This window comes from Ahaetulla prasina, chromosome 4, assembly GCF_028640845.1.
Source record: "Ahaetulla prasina isolate Xishuangbanna chromosome 4, ASM2864084v1, whole genome shotgun sequence".
NCBI classification, from domain to species: domain Eukaryota; kingdom Metazoa; phylum Chordata; class Lepidosauria; order Squamata; family Colubridae; genus Ahaetulla; species Ahaetulla prasina.
Genome location: NC_080542.1, coordinates 1,470,915 through 1,493,110, shown reverse-complemented (window position 1 = coordinate 1,493,110; position 22,196 = coordinate 1,470,915). Strand labels below are relative to the sequence as shown.

General features: G+C 46.9%; 1 protein-coding gene across 1 annotated transcript in view; it reads left to right on the top strand.

Moving 5' to 3' along the window:
* DLG4 (discs large MAGUK scaffold protein 4) overlaps window positions 1-22,196 on the top strand; it is a 126,775-nt gene that overhangs the window by 61,171 nt on the left and 43,408 nt on the right. Inside the window, exon 3 of the mRNA XM_058180284.1 lies at window positions 10,397-10,561. Within this exon, the coding sequence (XP_058036267.1) occupies window positions 10,397-10,561 (165 nt within the window). The remainder of the gene's footprint in view (window positions 1-10,396; window positions 10,562-22,196) is intronic.

Here is a 22,196-nt window from a genome sequence, read left to right as displayed (position 1 = left end):
CTTTTGTAAGGTAGGTAAAATGAGGACCCAGATTGTTGGGGGCAATAAGTTGACTTTGTATATAATATACAAATGGATGAAGACTATTGCTTGACATAGTGTAAGCCGCCCTGAGTCTTCGGAGAAGGGCTGGATATAAATGCAAAAAAAAAAAAAAATTACAACTTCTGGTGGCAAGGAGTCCCACTGGTTAATTGTCCTCATTGTTAGAGAGTTTCTCCTTAATTCCAGATTGCTTCTCCCTTGATGGGTTTCCATCCGTTGTTTCTTCTCCTGCCTTCTGGTGCTTTGGAGAATAGGTGGACCCACTCCTTCTCTTTAGGGCAACCCCTCAAATATTGGAACCCTGCTATCATGTCCCCCCGTAATCCATTTTTTCTCTAGACCATCCAAACTGAAAACCTGTAACTGTTCTTTGTAGGTTTTAGTCTCTTTTAGGCCTTTAATCATCTTAGTTGCTCTTCTCTGCACTAATTTTATGATCTATGGTCTAATTCTATGTGTTGACCAAGTCAAATGTACCTGCTTTAAGGTAAAGACAAAGGAATAGAATAGAAAATAATAGAAAATAGAGTAGAGTGGAATAGAATAGAATTATTATAGAATAAATTTTTTTATTGGCCAAGTATGATTGGACACACAAGGAATTTGTCTTAGTGCATATGCTCTCAATGTACATAATTAGAATAGAATTATAGAATTATAGAATAGAATCTAGAAGGGACCTTGGAGGTCTTATAGTCCAGCCCCCTGCTCAAGCAGGAGAATCTGTACTGGGAATCTGCATCAGTCTTATTTAATGAACATGTATTAATTAAATGGATATGCCGCCCGTCTCTCCATCAATTGGCTCTAAGTGGCTTACAACAAGCTAAGAACAATATCAAATACAGGAAGTCCTCGATTTACAATCACGGCCTCGCCCGGCTATATTTAATAAGTTTTTTAACGGACATTTTATCTTTTATTTATATGTATTTTATTTGCCTGTGAACCGCCGTGAGTCCCTAGGGAGATAGGGCGGTATACAAATCTGAATAAACATAAACAAACATAAACAAACATAAACAAGGAAGGAAGGAGAAAGAAAGAAAAAAGGAAGAAGGAAAAAGGCAGGAAGAAGAAAGGAAGAAGGAAGAAGGAAGGAAGGAAGGAAGGAAGGAAGGAAGGAAAGAGAAAGAAAGAAAGAAAGAAAGAAAGAAAGAAGAAGGAAGGAAGGAAGGAAAGGAAGGAAGGAAGGAAGGATGGAAGGAAGGAAGGAAAGAAAGAAAGGAAGGAAGGAGGAAGGAAGGAGAAAGAAAAAAAAGGAAGAAGGAAGAAGGAAGGAAGGAGAAAGAAAAAAGGAAGAAGGAAGGAAGGAAGGAAAGAAAGAAAGAAAGAAAGAAGGAAAGAAAAAAGGAAGGAAAGAAGGAAGGAGAAAAAGAAAGAAAGAAAGAAGGAAGGAAGGACGGAAGGAAGGAAGGAAAGAAGGAAGGAGAAATAAAGAAAGAAAAAGAAACAAAGAAAGAAACAAAGAAAGAAACAAAGAAAGAAAGGAGGAGGGAGGGAGGAAGGAAGGAGGAAAGAAGGAAGGAGAAAAAGAAAGAAAGGAAGGAAGGAAAGAAAGAAGGAAGGACGGAAGGAAGGAAGGAAAGGAAGGAGGGTAGAAAGGGAGGAAAGGAAGGAAGGGAGGGAGGGAGGAAAGGAAGGAGGGTAGAAAGGAAGGGGGGAGGGAGGAAGGAAAGGAAGGAGGGTAGAAAGGGAGGAAGGAAGGGAGGGAGGCAGAGAGGGAGGAAAGGAAGGTAGAAAGTAAGGAAGGGAGGGAGGGAGGGAGGAAGGAGGCCGTTGTTAAGTGAGTTTTGCCCCGTTTTACAACCTTACTCACCACAGTTGTTCAGTGAGTCATTCAGCTGTTAAGTTCATAACATGGTCGTTAAAACAAATCCTGATTTCCCCCGTTGATGGGGATCGGGTGACCCCGGGACGCGGCGACCGTCATAAATACGAGTCGGTTTTCCAAAGTTTGCATGTTGATTATGGAGGCCATGGGAAGGCCTGCAATGGTCGTAAGGGTGAAAAAGGGCCATAGGCTATATTTCCAGTGCTGTTATAACTTCAAATATTAAACGAAGGGTTATAAGTCAAGGACTGTCTGTATTAAAGAATCAATATATTTATTTATAAACAGAAATGGCTCGCAACCTCCTTTGTTTGTGACCCAGGCATGGTTTCCAGATGTGGCCCACAGCGCTGGGAGTCCTCAGACAACGACCAACCAGCAATTTTATTTTTTTGGGGAAAGAGCTAGAATTCTTTGCAGGGTGTAATAAAACAAAAATAGTTAAGGGTGCTTTTATTTATTTTTATGGACCTTTTTGGGGGTTTTATGGAGGTTATGGGTGAGAGTCAGCTCAGGTAAAGTGGTTGAAGGTGCTGGCCTTGAAAACAGGGAGTTCTAGTCCCATATTAAGCCTCAAGCCGTCGAGTGACTGAGCCAGTGACCAGGTGATGCTGAGTTCTAGTTCCAACTTAGAAAAACCCCTGGATCTCTTTGGCCCGGTCATCGTCTCGCAGTCGCAACCCACCTTACAAGGTTGTTGTGATGGGGGGAAAAGTAGGAGGAGGAGGAGGAAGGAGTCCTCAACTTACAATGGTTCGTTTAGTGACCATTCGAAGTTACAGCAGCACTGAAAAAAAAAGTAAGGACCGTTTTTCATGCAGCATCCCAGCGATCATGCGACCAAAATTCAGACATTGGCAACCGATTCACTTTTATGACGGTTGAGGGAACTCCCACGACCCCCCTTTGAGGCGACCTTCTGATCAGCCACGATTCGCTGAGCGACCGTGTTTATTCAGCTCCACCCCTGCAGTCATTCACTTAACGACGGCGGGAAGGAAAAGTCCCAGAAATGAAGCTCAGCTCACCTGACAAATGTCTCGTTTACCAACCGATTTTTATTTTTTTTTGAGGGGGTGGGTGGATTGATTGTGGTCGTACGTCGAGGACGACCTCGTAGGTTCTCCGCCGTCAGTTATTCCGAAAGATTTTTAAAAATGTAAATCAATCAATGAAAAATAAATTGCTTGTAAGGAAAATGTGTGTGTGTGTGTATGGGGAGGGGAGGGGAGGGGAAGCTTCCCGGGCTACCCCCAAAACATCTCCTGAGTTGAGAGAACCTCCAGCTGCAGGAGCAACCTATCCCCAGATCCCATGCTTGTTCTCTTTCCCAGGACTTTCTATTTGGAAAGTGGTTTTTTTTTCAGGACGGGGGGGGGGGGACGGGTGGCCACAGCCCTAATTCCCCCCCCCCTCCAAGGGCCGGATCCTTGGTCTTTGCCTAGTGGGGTAGCAGTCATGGGAGGGAGGGGAAACTTCCTGGGCCGCCCCGAAAACACGAGGTTTTCCCATCCTGAGTGAGAAAGACCCTAAGAGAACCTCCAGCTGCAGGAGCAGCCTATCCCCAGATCCCATGCTTCTTCTCTTTCCCAAGGACTTTCTGATTGGAAAGTGTTTTTTTTGGGGGGGGGGCAGAACAGGTGGGGAAAGCACTACTTCCCACCGCCCTGACCCCCCCCCCCGAGGCCCGATCCTTGCTCTTTGACTAGTGGGGGGGGGCGGGCAGCGGTCATGGGGGTGGAAGGGAGGAGGCTGGAGTTGGCCAGCTGCCAGCTGTGTGTGTGGGGGGGGGTGCACAAGGGCAGCAGGTGGAGGGGGCGGCCGAGCACGGGGCGCGGGGGGGGCGGGGGGGGGCGGCGGCGGGGCGGTGGGGCAGCGGATGGGCCCCCCGAGGGCCGGCCGAGCGATGGGGCTGGCCGGGGTCTCCGCCGCCTTCCGCCGGCCGGGCTGCTGCTCGCCCGTGCTGTGCCAATGCAAGGTCAGCTGCAGCCAGCGGACTCTCTCGCTCGTCTTCGGCTGCAAGGTAGGGCCGATTTGGGGTGGGGGGGCTGAACGGCTGGGGTCGTGAAGATCTAGGGGAGGGTCTTGCGGGGTCCTGGGCTTCTATGTCAGGATCTCGGAGCAAGGAGGGCGGTGAGCCGGGGGGGGGGGGGGGAAACAGGCGGGGTGTGTGTGTGTCCGAAGGAGGGTCTCCCCCTTTTTCCCCACCCAAAGGTGCCCGGCAAGGACCCCCGAGTCTTTCCGCCCACCCACCCCTCTTTCCAGGGGGGGAAAGAGAAGGATGAGTAGGGGGCGGCTGGGAGAGGGGAAAACGCCCCCCCGGACGTGAAGGACCCCCTCCGCGGAAGGTTAGCTTGTTGGCACTTTCGGGGGACCCCCCCCCCTCACTCCCCAGATCAAAGGGCCGGAGGAGGAGGGAGGGAGACCCTCCGGAGCGTGCTTGGTGTGTGTTTCAGGCTGCTCGAATCGGGGAGGGGATGATGGGTATCGGAATCCAAGGCGGTGGGTGGGGATGGATGGGTGGGATCGGGGCAGGGGAGGAAGGGAGGGAGGGAAGGCGGGGGGTCGGCCCGGGGTTCAGGGCGAGGTCTGTCCCCGCGTCCCACCGCGCCCTACGGCTTATCCAGCTGCTGTCCTTGGTGCTGAATTAAGAGGCTTTGGGGATTAAGCCGGAGCTCCGCTCGGGGAGGGGAGGGGCGGCTCGGAGGGGTAGGTAGCAGGTGGGAGGGCGGGGCCTGGGCTTTCTCTCTCTTTCTCTCTACCAGCCAATCGGAACTAAGGGGCGGGGCTAGGTCTACGGGGGGGGGGAGGGGGCTTCGGCGCAGCCCTCCCCCAGGGGAAGGGATGGGAGCCGAGGGGGCGCCCGCTAACTGAGGGAATCAGCAAGGGAAGTAACTTTGGGAAAACCAGGTTGGGACGGTGGGCGTGGCTTTTTCGGGTGGGAGGGGCATCGGAGGAATCACTTTAGTATGTTGTATATATATTAAGGGAGAGCTGTATCTATCTATCTATCTATCTATCTATCTATCTATCTATCTATCTATCTATCATCTATCATCTATATCATCTTATCTATCTGTCTATCTATCCATATCTATCTATCGTCTGTGTCTATCTGTCATTATATCTATCTCTTATCTATCTATCTATCTATCTATCTATCTATCTATCTATCTATCTATCTATCATCTCTCTCTCTCTTTATCATTATATCCATCTGTCTGTCTGTCCGTCTGTCTGTCTGTCTGCCCTCTCTCTCTCTCTCTCTCTCTCTCTCTCTCTCGGTTATCTCTCTCATCTTTCATCTATCTTTACCATCATCTATCTATCTATCTATCTATCTATCTATCTATCTATCTATCTATCTATCTATCTATCTATCTATCTATCTATCTATCTATCTATCTATCTAATCATATCTATTGCCTGCCTATCTGTCTATCTATTTATCTATCTATCTATCTATCTATCTATCTATCTATCTATCTATCTATCTATCTATCTATCTATCTATCTATCTATCTATCTAATCATATCTATTGCCTGTCTATCTGTCTGTCTATCTGTCTGTCTATCTATCTATCTACTATATCTATCATCTTATCTATCTGTCTATCTATCCATATCTATTTATCATCTGTCTGTCTATCTGTCATTATATCTATCTCCTATCTATCTATCTATCTATCTATCTATCTATCTATCTATCTATCTATCTATCTATCTATCTATCTATCTATCTATCTATCTATCATCTCTATCATTATCTCTATCCAACTATCTATCATTATATCTTTCTATTGCTAGCTATCATCTACCGGTATCTATCTATCATCGGTCTGTCTGTCTGTCTGTCTATCTATCTAAAAATTATATCTATCATCCATCCATCCATCCATCCATTTTCCCCTCTGTTGTTATTTTGGGCCCTGGCATCTCTGCCCCCCACCCTCCACCCCAAGAGCGTTTCTAGAAAGGTAGAAAGAAATAGGTGAAGGTTAATTCTAACCCCCAGGTGGTTTGATGGCAACTCCCATCGTCCCCAGCCAAGGAGTGTTGCCGCTGGGGCTGTTAGCGTTGCAGTTTAGACAACTGCATGGAATTGAAATATATAGAATTGGAAAAATAGGCAATGGTAGCAAAGTTACTGTCAGTAGAAGTAGAAACGTTATCATTATCATCATCATCTCTAAAACCACAAAATATCCAACCCATTAAAATGGTAGATTTGTTACTTTTAGATTACTCTTTTTCGGTATGTCAGTTGCAAACCAAACAAAACTTTTTTCATATTTGTCATCAACAAAAAGAAAAAGATAAAAAGAACAAGTCAATTCTTAGTTGTAGAGTTTGGATGCCATAAGTGTGAATTGATGCTTGGGAAATAATGTATACAATATGTGTTAACACATATTCTCAACCATGGCAACTTGAAGACGGGGGGACTTCAATTCCCAGAATTCCCCAGCCAGCGAGATTTTGACACCATTCCGCATGGGTAGACCGAAGGGAAGAGGTGGCTAGACCACTTGATCACATTTTTTTGGTAACTTTCCTAATAGAGAAGTAAATTTCTTAATAGACGGTGGGGATGCAGTAGATGTAATATACCTTGACTTTAGCAAAGTGAAAAAAAATAACCTATGAGAAGCTTAATCAACAAGTTCAATGAGGACTTAGATGGCATGACAATTAAACAGGAAACCTGTTGGCTGGGGGATTCTGGGAATTGAAGTCCATCCATCTTCAAGCTGCCAAGTGTTTAAAAAACACTATATAAAACTTTGATCTGACTTCACAGAGCGACATATTAGATTTAAAATAAGATGTGAACAAATATGGCTGCCTACGGTTCTCACATTTTTTAAGTTGGGTAACTTTCATAATAAATGGTGGGAATGTGGTAGATGTAATATATCTTGACTTTAGCAAAGTGGGGGGAGGGGGGCGGGAAATAGCTGGCTGGGGAATGCTGGGAGTTGAAGTCCACCCATCTTCAAATGGCCAAGAGTGAGTGATCTCACCCAGCAGTCGGGCCAGGCAAATTGCAAAAAATTTAAATCCCCAAGCTATACATATGTAAGGATAATAATAATAATAATAATAATAATAATAATAATAATAATAATAATAATAATAATAATAATAATAATAATAATAATTTAATTTGTATACCGCCCTTCTCCCGAAGGACTCAGGGCGGTGAACAGGCAGATAAAATATAAATACACACAATAATTAAAAACATCCCTTAAAAAACTAATTTAAATGCCCATTTAATGCCCATTGGATGAGCAGTAGCCAGTTTTAAAGAGTCTAATCCCAAGGGGTTGGTCTAGAAGATCTCCAAGGCCCCTTCTCAACTCTTGTTATTTGCACATCCCGTGACCCGGTTGCGGCTTTGGGGTGGGAGTGTGTGTGTGGTGTGTGTGTTCGCACAAAATTCCCAGGACAAAATTGGATGGAGATTCTGCCGTCTCAGCATATGGCTCCCTTCTGCAAAAATGCTTGTTGTGTATTTTTCACACACACACACCCCCTTGCAAAACAGCATCAAGGAGTCCACGCCAGAGGCACGAGTGAGTTGTCCTTGTGTGTGTGTGTGTTGTGTGTGTGTCAGAACCTCCGGATAGTTTTTTGCTGAGCCAAACAACGGCAGATAGTTTTTGCTGTTTTCGAGCCACAAACACACACACACAGCCGGTTGTGCTGATCTCAGCCGGGGAAAAGGACTTGCAGATCATTTTTGGAGGTTTTTTTTTAAAGGGATGGGCCCATTTCAGGCAGTCCTCGACATACAACCACAATCTCCCTTGCTAAGCGAGACAGTTCTGAAGCGAGCGTTGCCCCGTTTGGTGACTTTTCTTGCCAGCGTTGTTCAATGCATCGCTGCTGTTCTTAAGCAGGTCACCCGGTTGCTAAGTGACTCTGGCTTCCCCCATTGACCCTGGGACACTGCAACCGTCATAAAAAAAATTTCCATCATTAAGTGAGACAATCGCGGAGTTTTGCCCCGTTTTGCAACCTCTCTTGCCACCAGCGAATCGCAGCCGTTGTTAAGTGGGTAGCCCAGTTCTTAAGCGAATCCGGCTTTCCCCCCCACTTGACTTTGCTGGTCAGAAGGTCGCAAAAGGGATCACGTGACCCCTGGGATTTTACGACCGTCATAAATACAAATCAGTTGCCAAGGGTCTGAATTTTGATCGTGTGACTCTGGGGGGAAGCTGCCACGGTCGTAAGTGTGAACAACGGTCATAAGTCGCTTTTCTTGCTGCTTTTGTAACTTTTAACGGTTGCTAAGTCAGAGCGGGAAGCTAGGTTCGCTAGGTCCGATTCACTTACCGACTGCCGCGATTCGTTTAACAACCGTGGCCAAAAAGGTTGTTAAATGGAACACGGCTCAACTTCTTGACAGACAGGCAAAGTGAATGAGGGAAGCCGGATTCGCTCAGTGACCCACGCGATTCACTTAGCAACTGAGAAAAAGATTGTGAAATTGGGCCCGGCTGGCTTGAAACAACCTGTTTGCTTAAGAACGGAAATTCCCAGGCCAATGGGGGGGTCGTTCGTACATGCGGTCATCGAGGACTTCCTGTAAGCTGGGATGCTCAAAATTCCACCCCCACCCATTGTCGGCCTCCGAGCGCCCTCACTTGCACCTTGCACACCTGGATTGTGTGATCGTTTGCACATGCCATCGGTTGCGGCACAAACCCCAGAATTCACCTTGGTTCCCCTTTTCTGCGGAGAGGCTGCGATCGGGTGCTCGGAGGAGAACGTTTTGTGAAAGGCTCCGTGCTTTTCTGCCGAACTAAACTCCGCACTGGCAGCAGGAAAGGCATCCGGCCAATAAAACGCTCCGCTAGCTCCGTTCAGTTGCCCAGACTCCACCCCGTAAGGAACGAGGGGGGTCGTTAAAAGAAGGTGATGTTTGTGCTTTTGTGTGGTCTCATCCTCCATTCCCACCCCCACCCCCAGTCCAAAAACCCCCTTCTGGTTCCCTGTCAATCCACACATTTTAAAAGTCCCAGTTGGAGCTTCTTTCTTCAGGCTTCGCTGGTTCCATCACACAGACCGTTGGAGCTGCCAGGAAGGACCCGTAATTATTCCTTTTCCTTGGGGGGCGGGGGGGGCTCACGAAAAGAAACGGAGACGGAATTGAGACGGTGGGGGAGCAGAAAGGGTGACATTTCCCCCTCTCCCCCCGCCCCCCGCCCCGGCTCCGGATCCTTCTTAAATCCCTGCTTCGGTTTTCTTCCAAGCCTGTATTTACGCTGTCATTGTTGGTGGATTGAACAGTCAGCCAGATGTTGAGAGTGGATTTGGCCTTTTTTTTTAAAAAAAAAAATCCAGCTCTCCAGTCCTTCCCAAACACCTGGAAATTGTTTCATCGATGGCGTTGAAGATGGGAGCTCCATTATTGCAGTTGGTTGCAAAGCCAGCCAGATGTTGAGAGTGGATTCGGCCTGTTTTTTTATCCACCTCTCCAGTCCTTCTAAGAGAGACATCTAAGAGAGACAGATGTTCTGTTGTTGGTTTGTGCTCCGAGCTTGACGATGTGGTTGCGAACGTTTCATCCCCGTTCGTTCGAGGAGACAACATCCGCGCGCTTTGTATTGTGCGGACAGATGTGGTTGTTTGATGGTGTTAAAGGTGGAAACTATATTATTAGGGTTAGCTGTAAAGTCAGCCAGATGTTCAAACTGGATTCGGCCTGTTTATCCACCTCTCCTGTCCTTCCCAAACACCAAAGGTAGACAGATGTTGCTTGACGGTGTGGTTGAAGATGTCCCTGAAGGATGTCAGCTCCCTCAAGCAAAGCTGCCTTCTGCAATTGACCGGTGGCGAATTTGTCAATGCCGACGATATTCCAGGGATGCTCCAGAAAGTTTTGGGATGGCTCCCAAGGCGCCTCTCGCTATTACGGTCCCATCTTTTACTCCCACAGGGGTTCTATTTCTGTTTGCAGGAGCAAAATGGAGCAAACCTCACTTAACAACTGTCTCAGCAACAGATAATTGGTCGTGAGTCACTCTAGGACTACCTGTATTTGCAAATAGAGCCCCCACCACCCCACCAACTCCGTTTGGGACAGGAGGGAGGTTGGAGGTGCTGAGGTGTCACTGTGAGCCCAGAGTTCAGATATGGATGTTGGCTGGAGCGAACATTTCCTGCTCTGAGGGGTCCCTCCGAGCGTGATGGTTTTCTGCAAGAAAACCACCAAGCTCAGAGAGCATGAAGGACCCCACAATAGTCCTCCTCCTCCTCCTCCTTCTTTCCCTAAAGCCCACTTCCTTCTAAGTACTGATGACGTTCCCTACCTGGGTCATAAAATGTCTTGTAGAAAACCACCAAGTTCAGAGAACCTGACAAAAATCCTCTATTTCAACCCCCGAACGAGCGACAGATATTCTCTTTTATCGGCATCTCCTGTTCTGCAGTCCAGCCTACCAGGCGGGGGTGGGTGGGTGGGTCATCCCTTGGTGATGGTCTACTACCTCTTTCCTTTCCTTTCAGAAATATCGCTACCAAGATGAAGACAGCCCCCCGCTGGAGCACAGCCCCGCCCACCTCCCCAACCAGGTAAAGGCCCCCGAGCTGGTCCACGTGGCGGAGAAGAACCTATCCCAGATCGAGAGCGTCCACGGCTACGTGTCTCACTCGCACATCTCCCCCATCAAGGTAGGAAGGGGAGGCACGGGTGCCCCGGCCAGGAGAGGGGGCACCGTTCTGCCGCTGACACCACTGGCGCACCTGGCCCCACCCACCCCTGCCGCACCCCACCACCCTACCACACACCTACACCCGCCGTGGTCTTCGTCGGAGCCCGTGGGCTGGTATGACGGCCGTGTGTGCATGGACGTTGCTTTGTGGCTGGGTTACACGCAGCCGTTTGTGGGTGGTGTGAGGTCGGGCCCTGTATCGTGCGAACATCCCGACACGTCCGCCTGCGTGTGTCGCTGTCGCTTTGGTGGGAAGGCCCGTTCGTGGTGCATGTCCGTCCGTCTGTCTGTCGCACAGCCGGTGTATCGGTGTGGTGTTTTTCTCGTCACGCGGAATGACTTCGCGCCAGTCGTCTCGGCTGCCAATGTGTCTGTGCGCAGGTTGTGAAAAATGTGCGAAACGGTGTGGTGTTTCCGATCCTAGCTAGCGAGAGAGACCAACATTTCGTTCTGATTCTGTCGAGTATGACGGCGACACTCAACGTTTTAAACCTGGCCTGTTCAGGGTTCCTTAACCTTCCCCGTGTTGGGTCCCGCACTCTTCCGACGCGCCACAGTTTTTAAAAGAAGCGTCGTCCGCCTCTAGTTCGACAGCCTCGGATTTCCTCTGTGTGTTTCATGTTGTGGTGTTGGAAAGTGGTCGTGTAGTTCGTTCGCAGGGAGCAAACGCATGAGCCAAAGTGGGCACCCCGAGCTTGTGTTACCTGTGTTTCGTAACGGCTGGTTGGTGTACGATTCTGCGCTGGCAATATGTATTTTGGTGTGTCTGTCTTTGCAGCATGCAGCGGTGCAGCGTACAAAAATGTGTGGTCCTGCCAAGTTGGAAGGTTGTGTTTTCCTGGGTTGTTGTTTTTTTTGTTCCTCGCTGAGCTTTTGTGGAGTGTCGGCTGGTTAACTCTGGGCTTATGTGATGTGAAGCACAGGCAACTCCTCAAAGTATGACCAGTTGCCTTAATGACCGTTGGAAATTCCGACCGACTACCTGGGGACACTTGTCATCTGGATCTAAAGTTTCAGGGGTTGTGTTTCCCCGCTGTCAATTTGACGGCACTTCAAACATTCAGCAACTGGAATCACATTTACAACCCTTTGCAGCATCCCACAGTCCGGTGGCTGCCTTTTACCGAAAGCTGTGGTTTTCGGCAAACCTGCACTCGCGGCAAATCATTGGTTTGCTTAACGACAGTGGCATTCCCTTCATGACGGCACTGAGTCACTTAATGACCGCTGCAAAAATGGTCGTAAAACCGGGCTGGTGATGGGACTGACCTACTTTATAATTGTCATGAGTTATGACTGTGATGGGCAGGCTCCGTTACAGTCATAACTCAAGGACTGCCTGTATCGTACACACACACAGAACCACCCCTGGAATGAAAACATAATTTTGATTAAAAAAAAACCAGAATTTTGTTGGATTTTTAAAAAAATTTCCCCTTTTTCCCCCACAACTAAGCCCAGGTTAATTTTTGCCTACCGTGGTCCTGTACAGAGAGTCCTCGACTTACAACAGTTCATTTAGTGACCGTTTGAAGTTACGACGGCAGTGAAAAAAGGGGCCGACGGCCGTTTTTCACACTTACGCCCGTCGCAGCATCTTGTGATTTATATTCGGATGCTTGACAACTGACTCGCATTTGTGACGGACGCAGCGTCCCGGGGTCCCGCGATCCCCTTTTGCGACCTTCTCACAAGTCAATGGGTGAACCGGATTCATTTAACAACCTAGTTACTAATTTAACAACTGCAGTGATTCAGTTAGCAGAGTGATGCGGTGGCCCAGAGGTGGAGTTCTCGCTTCACAGTCAGGAGGCTGTGAGTTCGATCCTAGGTAGAGGCAGATATTTCTCTCTCTGGGCACAATGAGAATATATCTGCTGAACAAAACTCCTCATTGGCGACACGAAGGGCATCCGGCCAGTAAAACACTCAGCTCCATTCCACTGCCCAGACTCCACCCTGCAAGGGATGATGGGGTTGTTAAAAAGAGATGAAAAAAAAGAGGGATTCAGTTAACAAACGGGTCAAGAAATGGGGCAAACCCCACTCAACACGCTTCTCATTTGGCAACCTCAATTTCGGGCTGAATTGTGGCCGTAAGTCGAGGACTACCTCTAGTGGGTTCGGCTCCTCCTTTGCCCCGAAGACCAGGGATTTCAACACTTCAAAAATTGTGGAGGGGCACCATTGTGCCGACGTCGAAACACAAAAGCCCAGGAGTGATTCCAGAAGATGGGTGGGCTATAGCCCCCAGCCCTGAATTCTGAAATGTGGCAGCTGGATCACTCGAGGCTACCTCCTTATTGTCCCTAAAGGATCAGACACTGCACCCCTCCCTTTCTGGCCCACACATTGGACAGATGCCCCCCCCCCAATACCCACCCACCCCGGTGATAAGCATGTGTATCTCCTTATGGATGACAATATTTGTAGTGCAGTTGTGAACCGTGGGGTCCTTGGTGTTCTCTGAACCTGCTTGTATGCTTGCAAACGTTTCATGACCCAACTAGGTAACATCACCAGTATCAGTAGTGTGTGTGTGAGAGAGGAGGGGTTGCTCTCTGTTTATACACAGTAGTTCGCCCTGCCGGTGTTGGTGTTGGTATATTTTTCTCCCACTCTTGGTTAAAGTATCGTTTTCTGCTTGATCATTTGTCTGGTGTCAGTCCCTGCTTATCTGAATTTTAGTCGCTGATGTTCGTTCTGTTTCTTTCTTTTTATTGTCTCTCTGGAATGGTTTGTAAATGTAGTTTATCTCTACGTGTCCGTTGATGGCTGTTTTGTTTGAATGCCACGTTTCCAGGAATTGCCCTGGTATTTTTGGATTCAGCTGGGTCTAAGATGCCCACCGTTTCCCAGTTGAGACGCCACTGGAGTCTGGCCATGTGTTGTGAGATCCAGGTGCCTCCTCTGTGTGTTTTTGTCTGCAAGTTGTTGTTCATGGATGCGGTCTCCTAGTCTTCTGCAGGACTCTGTTACAGTCTGTGCATTGCATATCGTAGATCAGCGGTCCCCAACCTTCCAGCTTTGTGGACCGCCGTCGGTGTCCGCAGGCAGGAGACAGGATGGTTCCACTTGTGCAAGTGGACCTTCATGCAATTGTAAGCTCGCCTGCCACTGGCGTGGCCTGGTTCTGAATGGGCCAAGGCAGGTCCCACGGCCCCCGGTGGTTGGGGACTCTTGTAGTAGATGACTCCTGGGGGTTTTTCCCCCCTTCTTCTTGGGCTACTGGGACTTTTAGAGATGTTGTGTCCTTTTTTGAGTGTTTCTATAGTGCCTTTGTACTCGTCTGAATAATGTTCTTACGCAGCTCTTCTTGTGGGAAGTTGGGTTGTTACTTTGCTAACGGACCACGAGGTGAGTAGTGGGTTGCTTTTCAACAGAGTTGAAATCCCTAATTTGCCGTGGCGTCCTCCGCTGACGAGGCCGTCCGGGAAGGGTTGTTGTGGTGGTGTCTTGCTGTTCCCTTCTTCACTTGTGAGTTTCGTTCCTTCGAAAGTGTCGCTGATCGTTTCATGTGTCTTCCTGTCTCGTTGTGGCTTTTTTTTTAATTTCGATGGGGTGCCCCAGATCCATAACACGCAAACCAACTACACAGCAGGTAATCCTCGACTTTCGATCATTCGTTTAGTGACTGTTCAAAGTTACGACCACACTGAAAAATGGGACGTGCAACCGTTTGACAGACGTACGACCGTTGCAGCATGCCCGTGATCGCATGACCGAAATTCAGATTATTTATTTATTTATTATTTATTTATTTAATCATATTTATATACCGCCCTATCTCCCGAGGGACTCAGGGCGGTTTACAGGCACTTAAAAAACACATAAACACATAAATACAATATAAAAACAATTAAAAATTAAAATGCTTGGCAACTGACTGATATTTATGACGGTTGCCGCATCCCGGGATCACACGATCCCCTTTTGAGACCTTCTGACAAGCCAAGTTGACAGGGAAGATGGGTTCACTTAGCGAGCGTGTTACTCACTTAAGAGCTGCAGTGATTAAGTGAACAACTGGATCACGAAAGGTCGTAAAATGGGCCAAAGTTCACTTGACAGCTGTCTCGCTTAGTAGCAGATATTTTGGGCTCAAATGTGGTCATTTGAGAACTACTTTTGATGCCTTCAAAAACGTCTTAAGCACTCCGAAAGACTCAGCTGCCCCCCCAAAAAATCAGTAGCATCTACAACATACAATGTAAGGATGTACAGCCAACTACCAGTCAGTAGACACAATGAAAACTCCTTAATCTCACAACCCTCACAAGGGCCTCTTGTGGCTCAACAGGCTAATGCGGTCTGTTATTAACACAGCTGCCTGCAATTACAATTACTGCAGGTTCGAGTCCCACCAGGCCCAAGGTTGACTCAGCCTTCCATCCTTTATAAGGTAGGTAAAATGAGGACCCAGATTGTTGGGGGGGCAATACAAGTTGACTTTGTATATAATATATATAATATACAATGTAAGCTGCCCTGAGTCTTCGGAGAAGGGCGGGATATAAATTCAAATAAAAAAACAAAACCAAACCCATGGACAACCTTAACCACAGTTTTAACTGGGAATCCGTAAGCATCCAAACGAAGCTAAATAAACTAAATTCGAATAAACTAAATCCAAAAATGCTAGAGAATTCCTGAAAGGTTGGCATTCAAATTTGCCATCCACTGACCCATAGAGAGAATCCACGTTTACACACCATTCACAAGGGACAATAAAGCCTAGAACATACAACGTAGGGACAGTAACTGCCATCACGTAGTAGCAGAGCACAATCATGAGTCACACCTAGCAGTCAGAAGACACAATGAAAACTCCTTAATCTCACAACCCATGGACAAACTCAACCACAGGTTCAACTGGGCATCTGTGAGCATCCTAGATCAAGCTAAATCCAAAAACATTAAGGAATTCCTGAAAAGTTGGCATTCAAATGAACTTGCCATCCACTGACACATAGAGAGAATCCACGTTTACACACCATTCAAAAGAGACAATAAAGCCTAGAACATATAATGTAGGGATTGTAACTGCTACCATGTGTTGGACAGATGTGCAGAGCAAAACCATGAGCCACACTGGGAATCTGTGAGCCTGTCAGACGAAGCTAAACCCAAAAATGCTAGGGAATTCCTGAAAGGTTGGCAGTCAGACAAATTAGCCATCAACAGAAATTACTCATCAAGATAGTACCCGTCAATAAGCACATAGAGATAAACCACATTTACACACCGTTCAAAAGAGACAATGCAAAAACCAAGAAGGAAACGAAAAGATCAAAGCACCTCCTCTCCAACAGACTATCGGTAGTTCTCGACTTTCGACCCCATTTGGGACCAGGATTTCTGTTGCTCAGCAAGACGGTTGTTAAGTGAGTCACGGCTGATTTTACGACGTTTTGCCACAGCTGTAAAGCAAATCGTTACAGTTTGTTAAGTGAATCACAGGGTCGTTATATGAATCCGTTGACTTGGCTTCTCAGAAATTGGCTGCCAAGGTCACAACTGGTGATCGTGTGAGCCGGGACATTGCAACCGTCATAAATACATCATCCTCTTTTAATGACCCCATAAACCCCTTGCGAGGTGGAGTCTGGGCAACTGAATGGAGCTGAGTATTTCCTGGCCGGATGCCCTTCCTGTCGCCAGGGTGGACTTCCTTTCAGCAGATATATTCTCAATGTACCCAGAGAGAGAAATATTTGCCTCTACCTAGGATTGAACTCACAAATGTTGATCACATGACTCCAGATGCTGCAACCCATTGCAAATACATGCTGGTTGCCAAGTGACCAAATGTTGATCACATGACCATGGGGATGTGCAATGGTCATAAAGATGAGGACTGGCTCTAAGTTATTTTTTTCACCGCCATTGTGACTCAATGAAATCCATGACACAGATAAGCAGGGATTAACACCAGACAAACGATCAAGTGAAAAACAGTAGACTAATACAGTATACAGGGAGTCCCCGACTTACGATGGTTCGTTTAGGGACCATTTGAGGTTACAATGGCACTGAAAAATGTGACTTATGACCCGTTTTTCATAGTTATCACCTTTGCAGCCACCCACGTCATCATGTGAACAGAACTCAGATGCTGGACAACGGGTTCACACTTACGACGGTCGCAGTGTCCCAAGAGAACGTGGTCCCCTTCTGCGACTTTCTGACAAGCAACGTCAATCCAAATTCACTTAAGGAACCATTGGACTAATTTGACCACTGCGGTTATTATTATTATTATTATTATTATTATTATTATTATTATTATTATTATTATTATTATTATTATTATTATTATTATTATTATTATTATTATTTATTTGATTTTTATACCGCCCTTCTCCCAAAGGACTCAGGGCGGTGTACAGGCAAGATAAAACCAACAATACAATATACAGGTTAAAATGCAGTTTAAAAAACTTATTTAAATTAGCCTGAAAATTAAAATTTGCCATAAATTTTTAAACCCCATTTAAAAATTAATAACTCACTTAACAACTGTGGCAAAGGTCATAAAATGGGGCGCTTCACAAGTGTCCCACTTAACCACCGAAATTTGGGGCTCAATTGGGCTCAATTGGGGTCGTAAACTGAGGATTACCTGTACAGAATAATAGAGCCGGAAGGGACCAATTGCAGAATTGACACAAACACACAGCCACCCACCCAGGCTAGCAAGAGAAGCTACTCTATACAAGTAGTCCTCCACTTATAACAGTTCATTTAGTGACAACATCACTGAAAAAAGGGACTTATGACCGTGTTTCACACTTATGACCGTCACGTGGTCACGTGATTTTCATTCGGACGCTTGACAATTGACTCATAAACATAAATTCTGGCCTCAGTTGTGGTCGTAAGTTGAGGACTACCTGTGTAAAGAGAATAACACCCTTTCCCCCGCTCTCCCCCTGTACTGATGTTGTTAGCTAGTTGGGTCACGAAACATCTGCAAAGCAAACAAGCCGGATCAGAGGTTTCTCACGGACTCCACCCGAGTCTATGTGCCTTTTGTGGCTCTGTCTCTTCTCTGCATGCGTGTGCGAGCATGACCGGGCATGGCTTGGTGCGATTGCGTGGCGCCCCCCCCCCCCTTCTATGACCTCCACCCTCATGCAACCTTTTCCACGCAGCCCGTCGACATGCGTAGCCTCCGCTCTGCCCTGCTGAGAGGAATCTGTATGTACAACCGCAAGCCGGGGTGGGCGGGACGGGGACGATGGGCTTGGGGGTGAGACGGGGGGGCGTTCGTAGGGTGCACGTGGGGCGGGAGCCAGCCAACAGGGGGCAGGTGTGAGATGGGCCCGGAAATCTCCCACGCTGAATACGTTAAATTTGGATGCCGCTCTGGTGGCAGTTCTCCCAAAATGAATGTGGAGAGCCATGCAGTTGAAAGTAAAGTTATTGTTGTTTTCTTTCTTTTTTTCCATCCTGCTTTCCATAAGTAAACTCAAGGTGGCGAGAATACATGATCGCCTTCCCTCTTCCTATTTTCCCCAACAACAACCCTGTGAGGTGGGTGGTTGGGCTGAGAGGGAATGACTGGCCCGAAGTCACTCAGCTGGCCTTCATGGCTAAGGTGGAACTAGAAGTCCCTGCCTCCTGGTGACTGACCCAAAGTCACCCAGCTGGCTTTTGTGCCTAATGGAGAACTAGAACTCCCCATCTCCTGGTGATTGACCCAAAATCACCCAGCTGGCTTTCGTTCCTTAGGCGGGACTAGAACTCACCGGCTTCTGGTGATTGGCCCAAAATCACCCGGCTGGCTTTCTTGCCTAAGTTGGAACTAGAACTCCCCATTTCCTGGTGATTGGCCCAAAATCACCCGGGTGGCTTTCTTGCCTAAGTTGGAACTAGAACTCCCCATTTCCTGGTGATTGGCCCAAAATCACCCAGCTGGCTTTCGTTCCTTAGGCGGGACTAGAACTCACCGGCTTCTGGTGATTGGCCCAAAATCACCCAGCTGGATTTCTTGCCTAAGTTGGAACTAGAACTCCCCATTTCCTGGTGATTGACCCAAAATCACCCGGGTGGCTTTCTTGCCTAAGTTGGAACTAGAACTCCCCATTTCCTGGTGATTGGCCCAAAATCACCCGGGTGGCTTTCGTTCCTTAGGCGGGACTAGAACTCACCGGCTTCTGGTGATTGGCCCAAAATCACCTAGCTGGCTTTCGTGCCTAAGTTGGAACTAGAACTCCCCATTTCCTGGTGATTGGCCCAAAATCACCCGGGTGGCTTTCTTGCCTAAGTTGGAACTAGAACTCCCCATTTCCTGGTGATTGGCCCAAAATCACCCGGCTGGCTTTCTTGCCTAAGTTGGAACTAGAACTCCCCATTTCCTGGTGATTGGCCCAAAATCACCCGGCTGGCTTTCTTGCCTAAGTTGGAACTAGAACTCCCCATTTCCTGGTGATTGGCCCAAAATCACCCAGCTGGCTTTCGTTCCTTAGGCGGGACTAGAACTCACCGGCTTCTGGTGATTGGCCCAAAATCACCCGGCTGGCTTTCTTGCCTAAGTTGGAACTAGAACTCCCCATTTCCTGGTGATTGGCCCAAAATCACCCAGCTGGCTTTCATTCCTTAGGCGGGACTAGAACTCACCGTCTCCTAGCTTCTAACCTGGTGTCTTCACCATTTAGATCAAACCGGCTACACGAGGGCTGAAAAAGTTGGACTTCTTTTGACCCCAGAGCCTTTTAGCCGACTCCATTTCTCTCTCTTCGAAGGAGGAACGCTGCAATTAGATATTGTGAAACCTCCTTTGCTCGTTCTCTCTCCCAAAAGCAAGAATATTAAGGGGATTTTCTCTGCAATTATATATATATATATATATATATATATATATATATATATATATATATATATATATATATATATATATATATATATATATATATATATTGGAAGTGTCTTGGCGGCGTTTCGGCGAAATCTCATTCGTCATCTTCAGGCTTCAGCCTGTGCTTCTGAGAGCACGAAGCTGAAGCCTGAAGATGACGAATGAGATTACCAAACGTCGCCAAGACACTTCCAATTTACGCTGGAGAAAACCCGAATAACCAAAGACCTACATACAAACACCCGCGAAAACCTCAGAAAACAAATATATATACATATATATATATATACATATATATATATATATATATATATATATATATATATATATATATATATATTTATATATATATATATATGTATAAAAACCCCACGGGTGAGCACAGGAAGGAGGGCAAAAAAGATGGAGAAAAGTCCCTTCACAAATGTCTCAATTTGGGGGTTGTTCCATCGATAGACTTTCGCGGGCGGTCCTCACAGTAATCCGGAAGGGGCTCTTTCCAAGTCTCCTGCCCAGGATTTCCGGGTGGTACCCCATCCCAACTCAAGGCCGAATCCTGCTGCATCCCAGCTTCAGGGAATGTCGGCGTGCTGCTAACTACGGACAGACGCTGCTGCTGTTGTTGTTTTAACGCTGATTTTACAACGCCGTGGCGTTTAATTTATTGTGCAAGAAGGAAGGATCAGTGCTAATTAATATGTTTTTATCAGCTGCCTGAGAGCGGGTGGGGCGAACTGAGACTGTTTAGTGGCCGTGGTGTTTCCTCAACAAGCACCTTGTGAGGTAGGCCGGCCTTAACATCGCCATGTGTGCCACACATGAAATAACGGCCCATCTGTAGAAAGATTTTTGGGGGGAGCAAGTGACGTGTGATTCAAAGAAATCTGTGTTCGAGAGAGGGGTCTCCAAAGGAGGGGAAATCCAGATTTTTTCCGGGATGTGACTTGGTTTCCCCTCTGCTAAATTGCAGATACAAGAAGCTCCGTTTCTCTTGCGGATCATTGCAGGCAAAGTATCCACAAAGTATTTCCAGGCAGTGGCGAAATCTAAATTTCTTTCCTGCCGGTTCTGTGGGCGTGGCTTGGTGGGGCGTGGCTTGGTGGCGGTGGGGTCATGTGACTGGGTGGGCGTGGCTATGTGACTGGGGGGGATCCAAAGACAGAAACTCACTTAACAGTGTCCTGCTGGAGCGGGGTCGGACTAGATGACCTTCAGGTCTCTTCTAGCCCTGGATTATCCTCTGAAGCTGCGTCTAGTGCCAGGTTTGTAGTCCTTCCTTCCTCTCCTTTTTCCAACCTCCCTCTCTTTTTCTTTCTTTCTTCCTTCCTTCGTTCCTTCCTTCCTTTGTTCCTTCCTTCCTTCTTTCCTTCCTCTTCCTTCCTTTGTTCCTTCCTTCCTTTGTTCCTTCCTTCCTTCCTTCCTTCCTTTGTTCCTTCCTTCCTTCCTTCCTTCTTTCCTTCCTCTTCCTTCCTTTGTTCCTTCCTTTGTTCCTTCCTTCCTTCCTTCCTTCCTTCCTTCCTTCTTTCCTTCCTCTTCCTTCCTTCCTTCCTTCCTTCTTTCCTTCCTCTTCCTTCCTTCCTTTCTTCCTTCCTCTTCCTTCCTTCCTTCCTTCTTTCCTTCCTCTTCCTTCCTTCCTTCCTTCTTTCCTTCCCCTTCCTTCCTTCCCTCCTTCTTTCCTTCCTCTTCCTTCCTTCCTTCCTTCCTTCCTTCTTTCCTTCCTCTTCCTTCCTTCCTTCCTTCCTTCCTTCCTTTCTTCCTTCTTTCTTTGCTTTCTCTCTCTCTCTCAACCCCCTCATTTTTTGCCTAGCAGGCGGTTTTACCTTTTAAAAAATTGCTTTTAAAAGTAAAAAAAAAAAAAAGGCTCTGACGATCGCTTGGCTCAGCTCGGCATGGGGAGGGGGAGGAGGTATTTTTGCTACCGGTTCTCCAAACCACCCACCGCCATCGCTACCGGATCGGGTGATCCGGTCCGAGCCGGGAGCATTTTACCCCTGCTTCCAGGGCATAGCATGCAAACGCCAGGGCGTACGCTGGTCTTCCTTGAGGCCAGGGGGGGTCTCCAAACCTGGCCCTTTCAAAACTTGTGGACTTCAACTCCCAGAATCCTCCAGCCAACAATGATTGCCCCAGAATTCAGCATGGATAGGACAAGAACTAACGTGGCTTGGCTGTTTTCTTGCATTTTTTTTTTTAAAAAAAAGAGGTTAACTTTCTTAATAGACGGCGGGAAAGTTTTCTTTTTCTTTCTTTTTCTTTTCTCAAAGTTTTCTTCGTAAATCTGACATGAATTTCCTCTGGGTAGATTATTTCTCATCGCATATCTTATAGAATAGAATAGAATTTTTTATTGGCCAAGTGTGATTGGACACACAAGGAATTTGTCTTGGTGCAGATGCTCTCAGTGTACATAAAAGAAAAGATACCTTCATCAAGGTACAACATTTACAACACAAATGATGGTCAATATATCAATATAAATCATAAGGATTGCCATCTTGTACTACACTCTATATGTCTCATCAATTCCATTTAGAATTATTTCTTTACTTTCTTCCATCGCTATTGCTAATATCTTTGCTATCTTCTCTGAAAAGACCTGGCTGGGGAATTCAGGGAGTTGAAGCCCACAAGTCTTCACATTAGCAAACTTTACGTTCAGAGGACGCTAAAGGAAGGACTTGCGTGATTTCTTTCCCTTCCAATGGAAGATGGCAAGTCGAGGGGGGCCACTGTT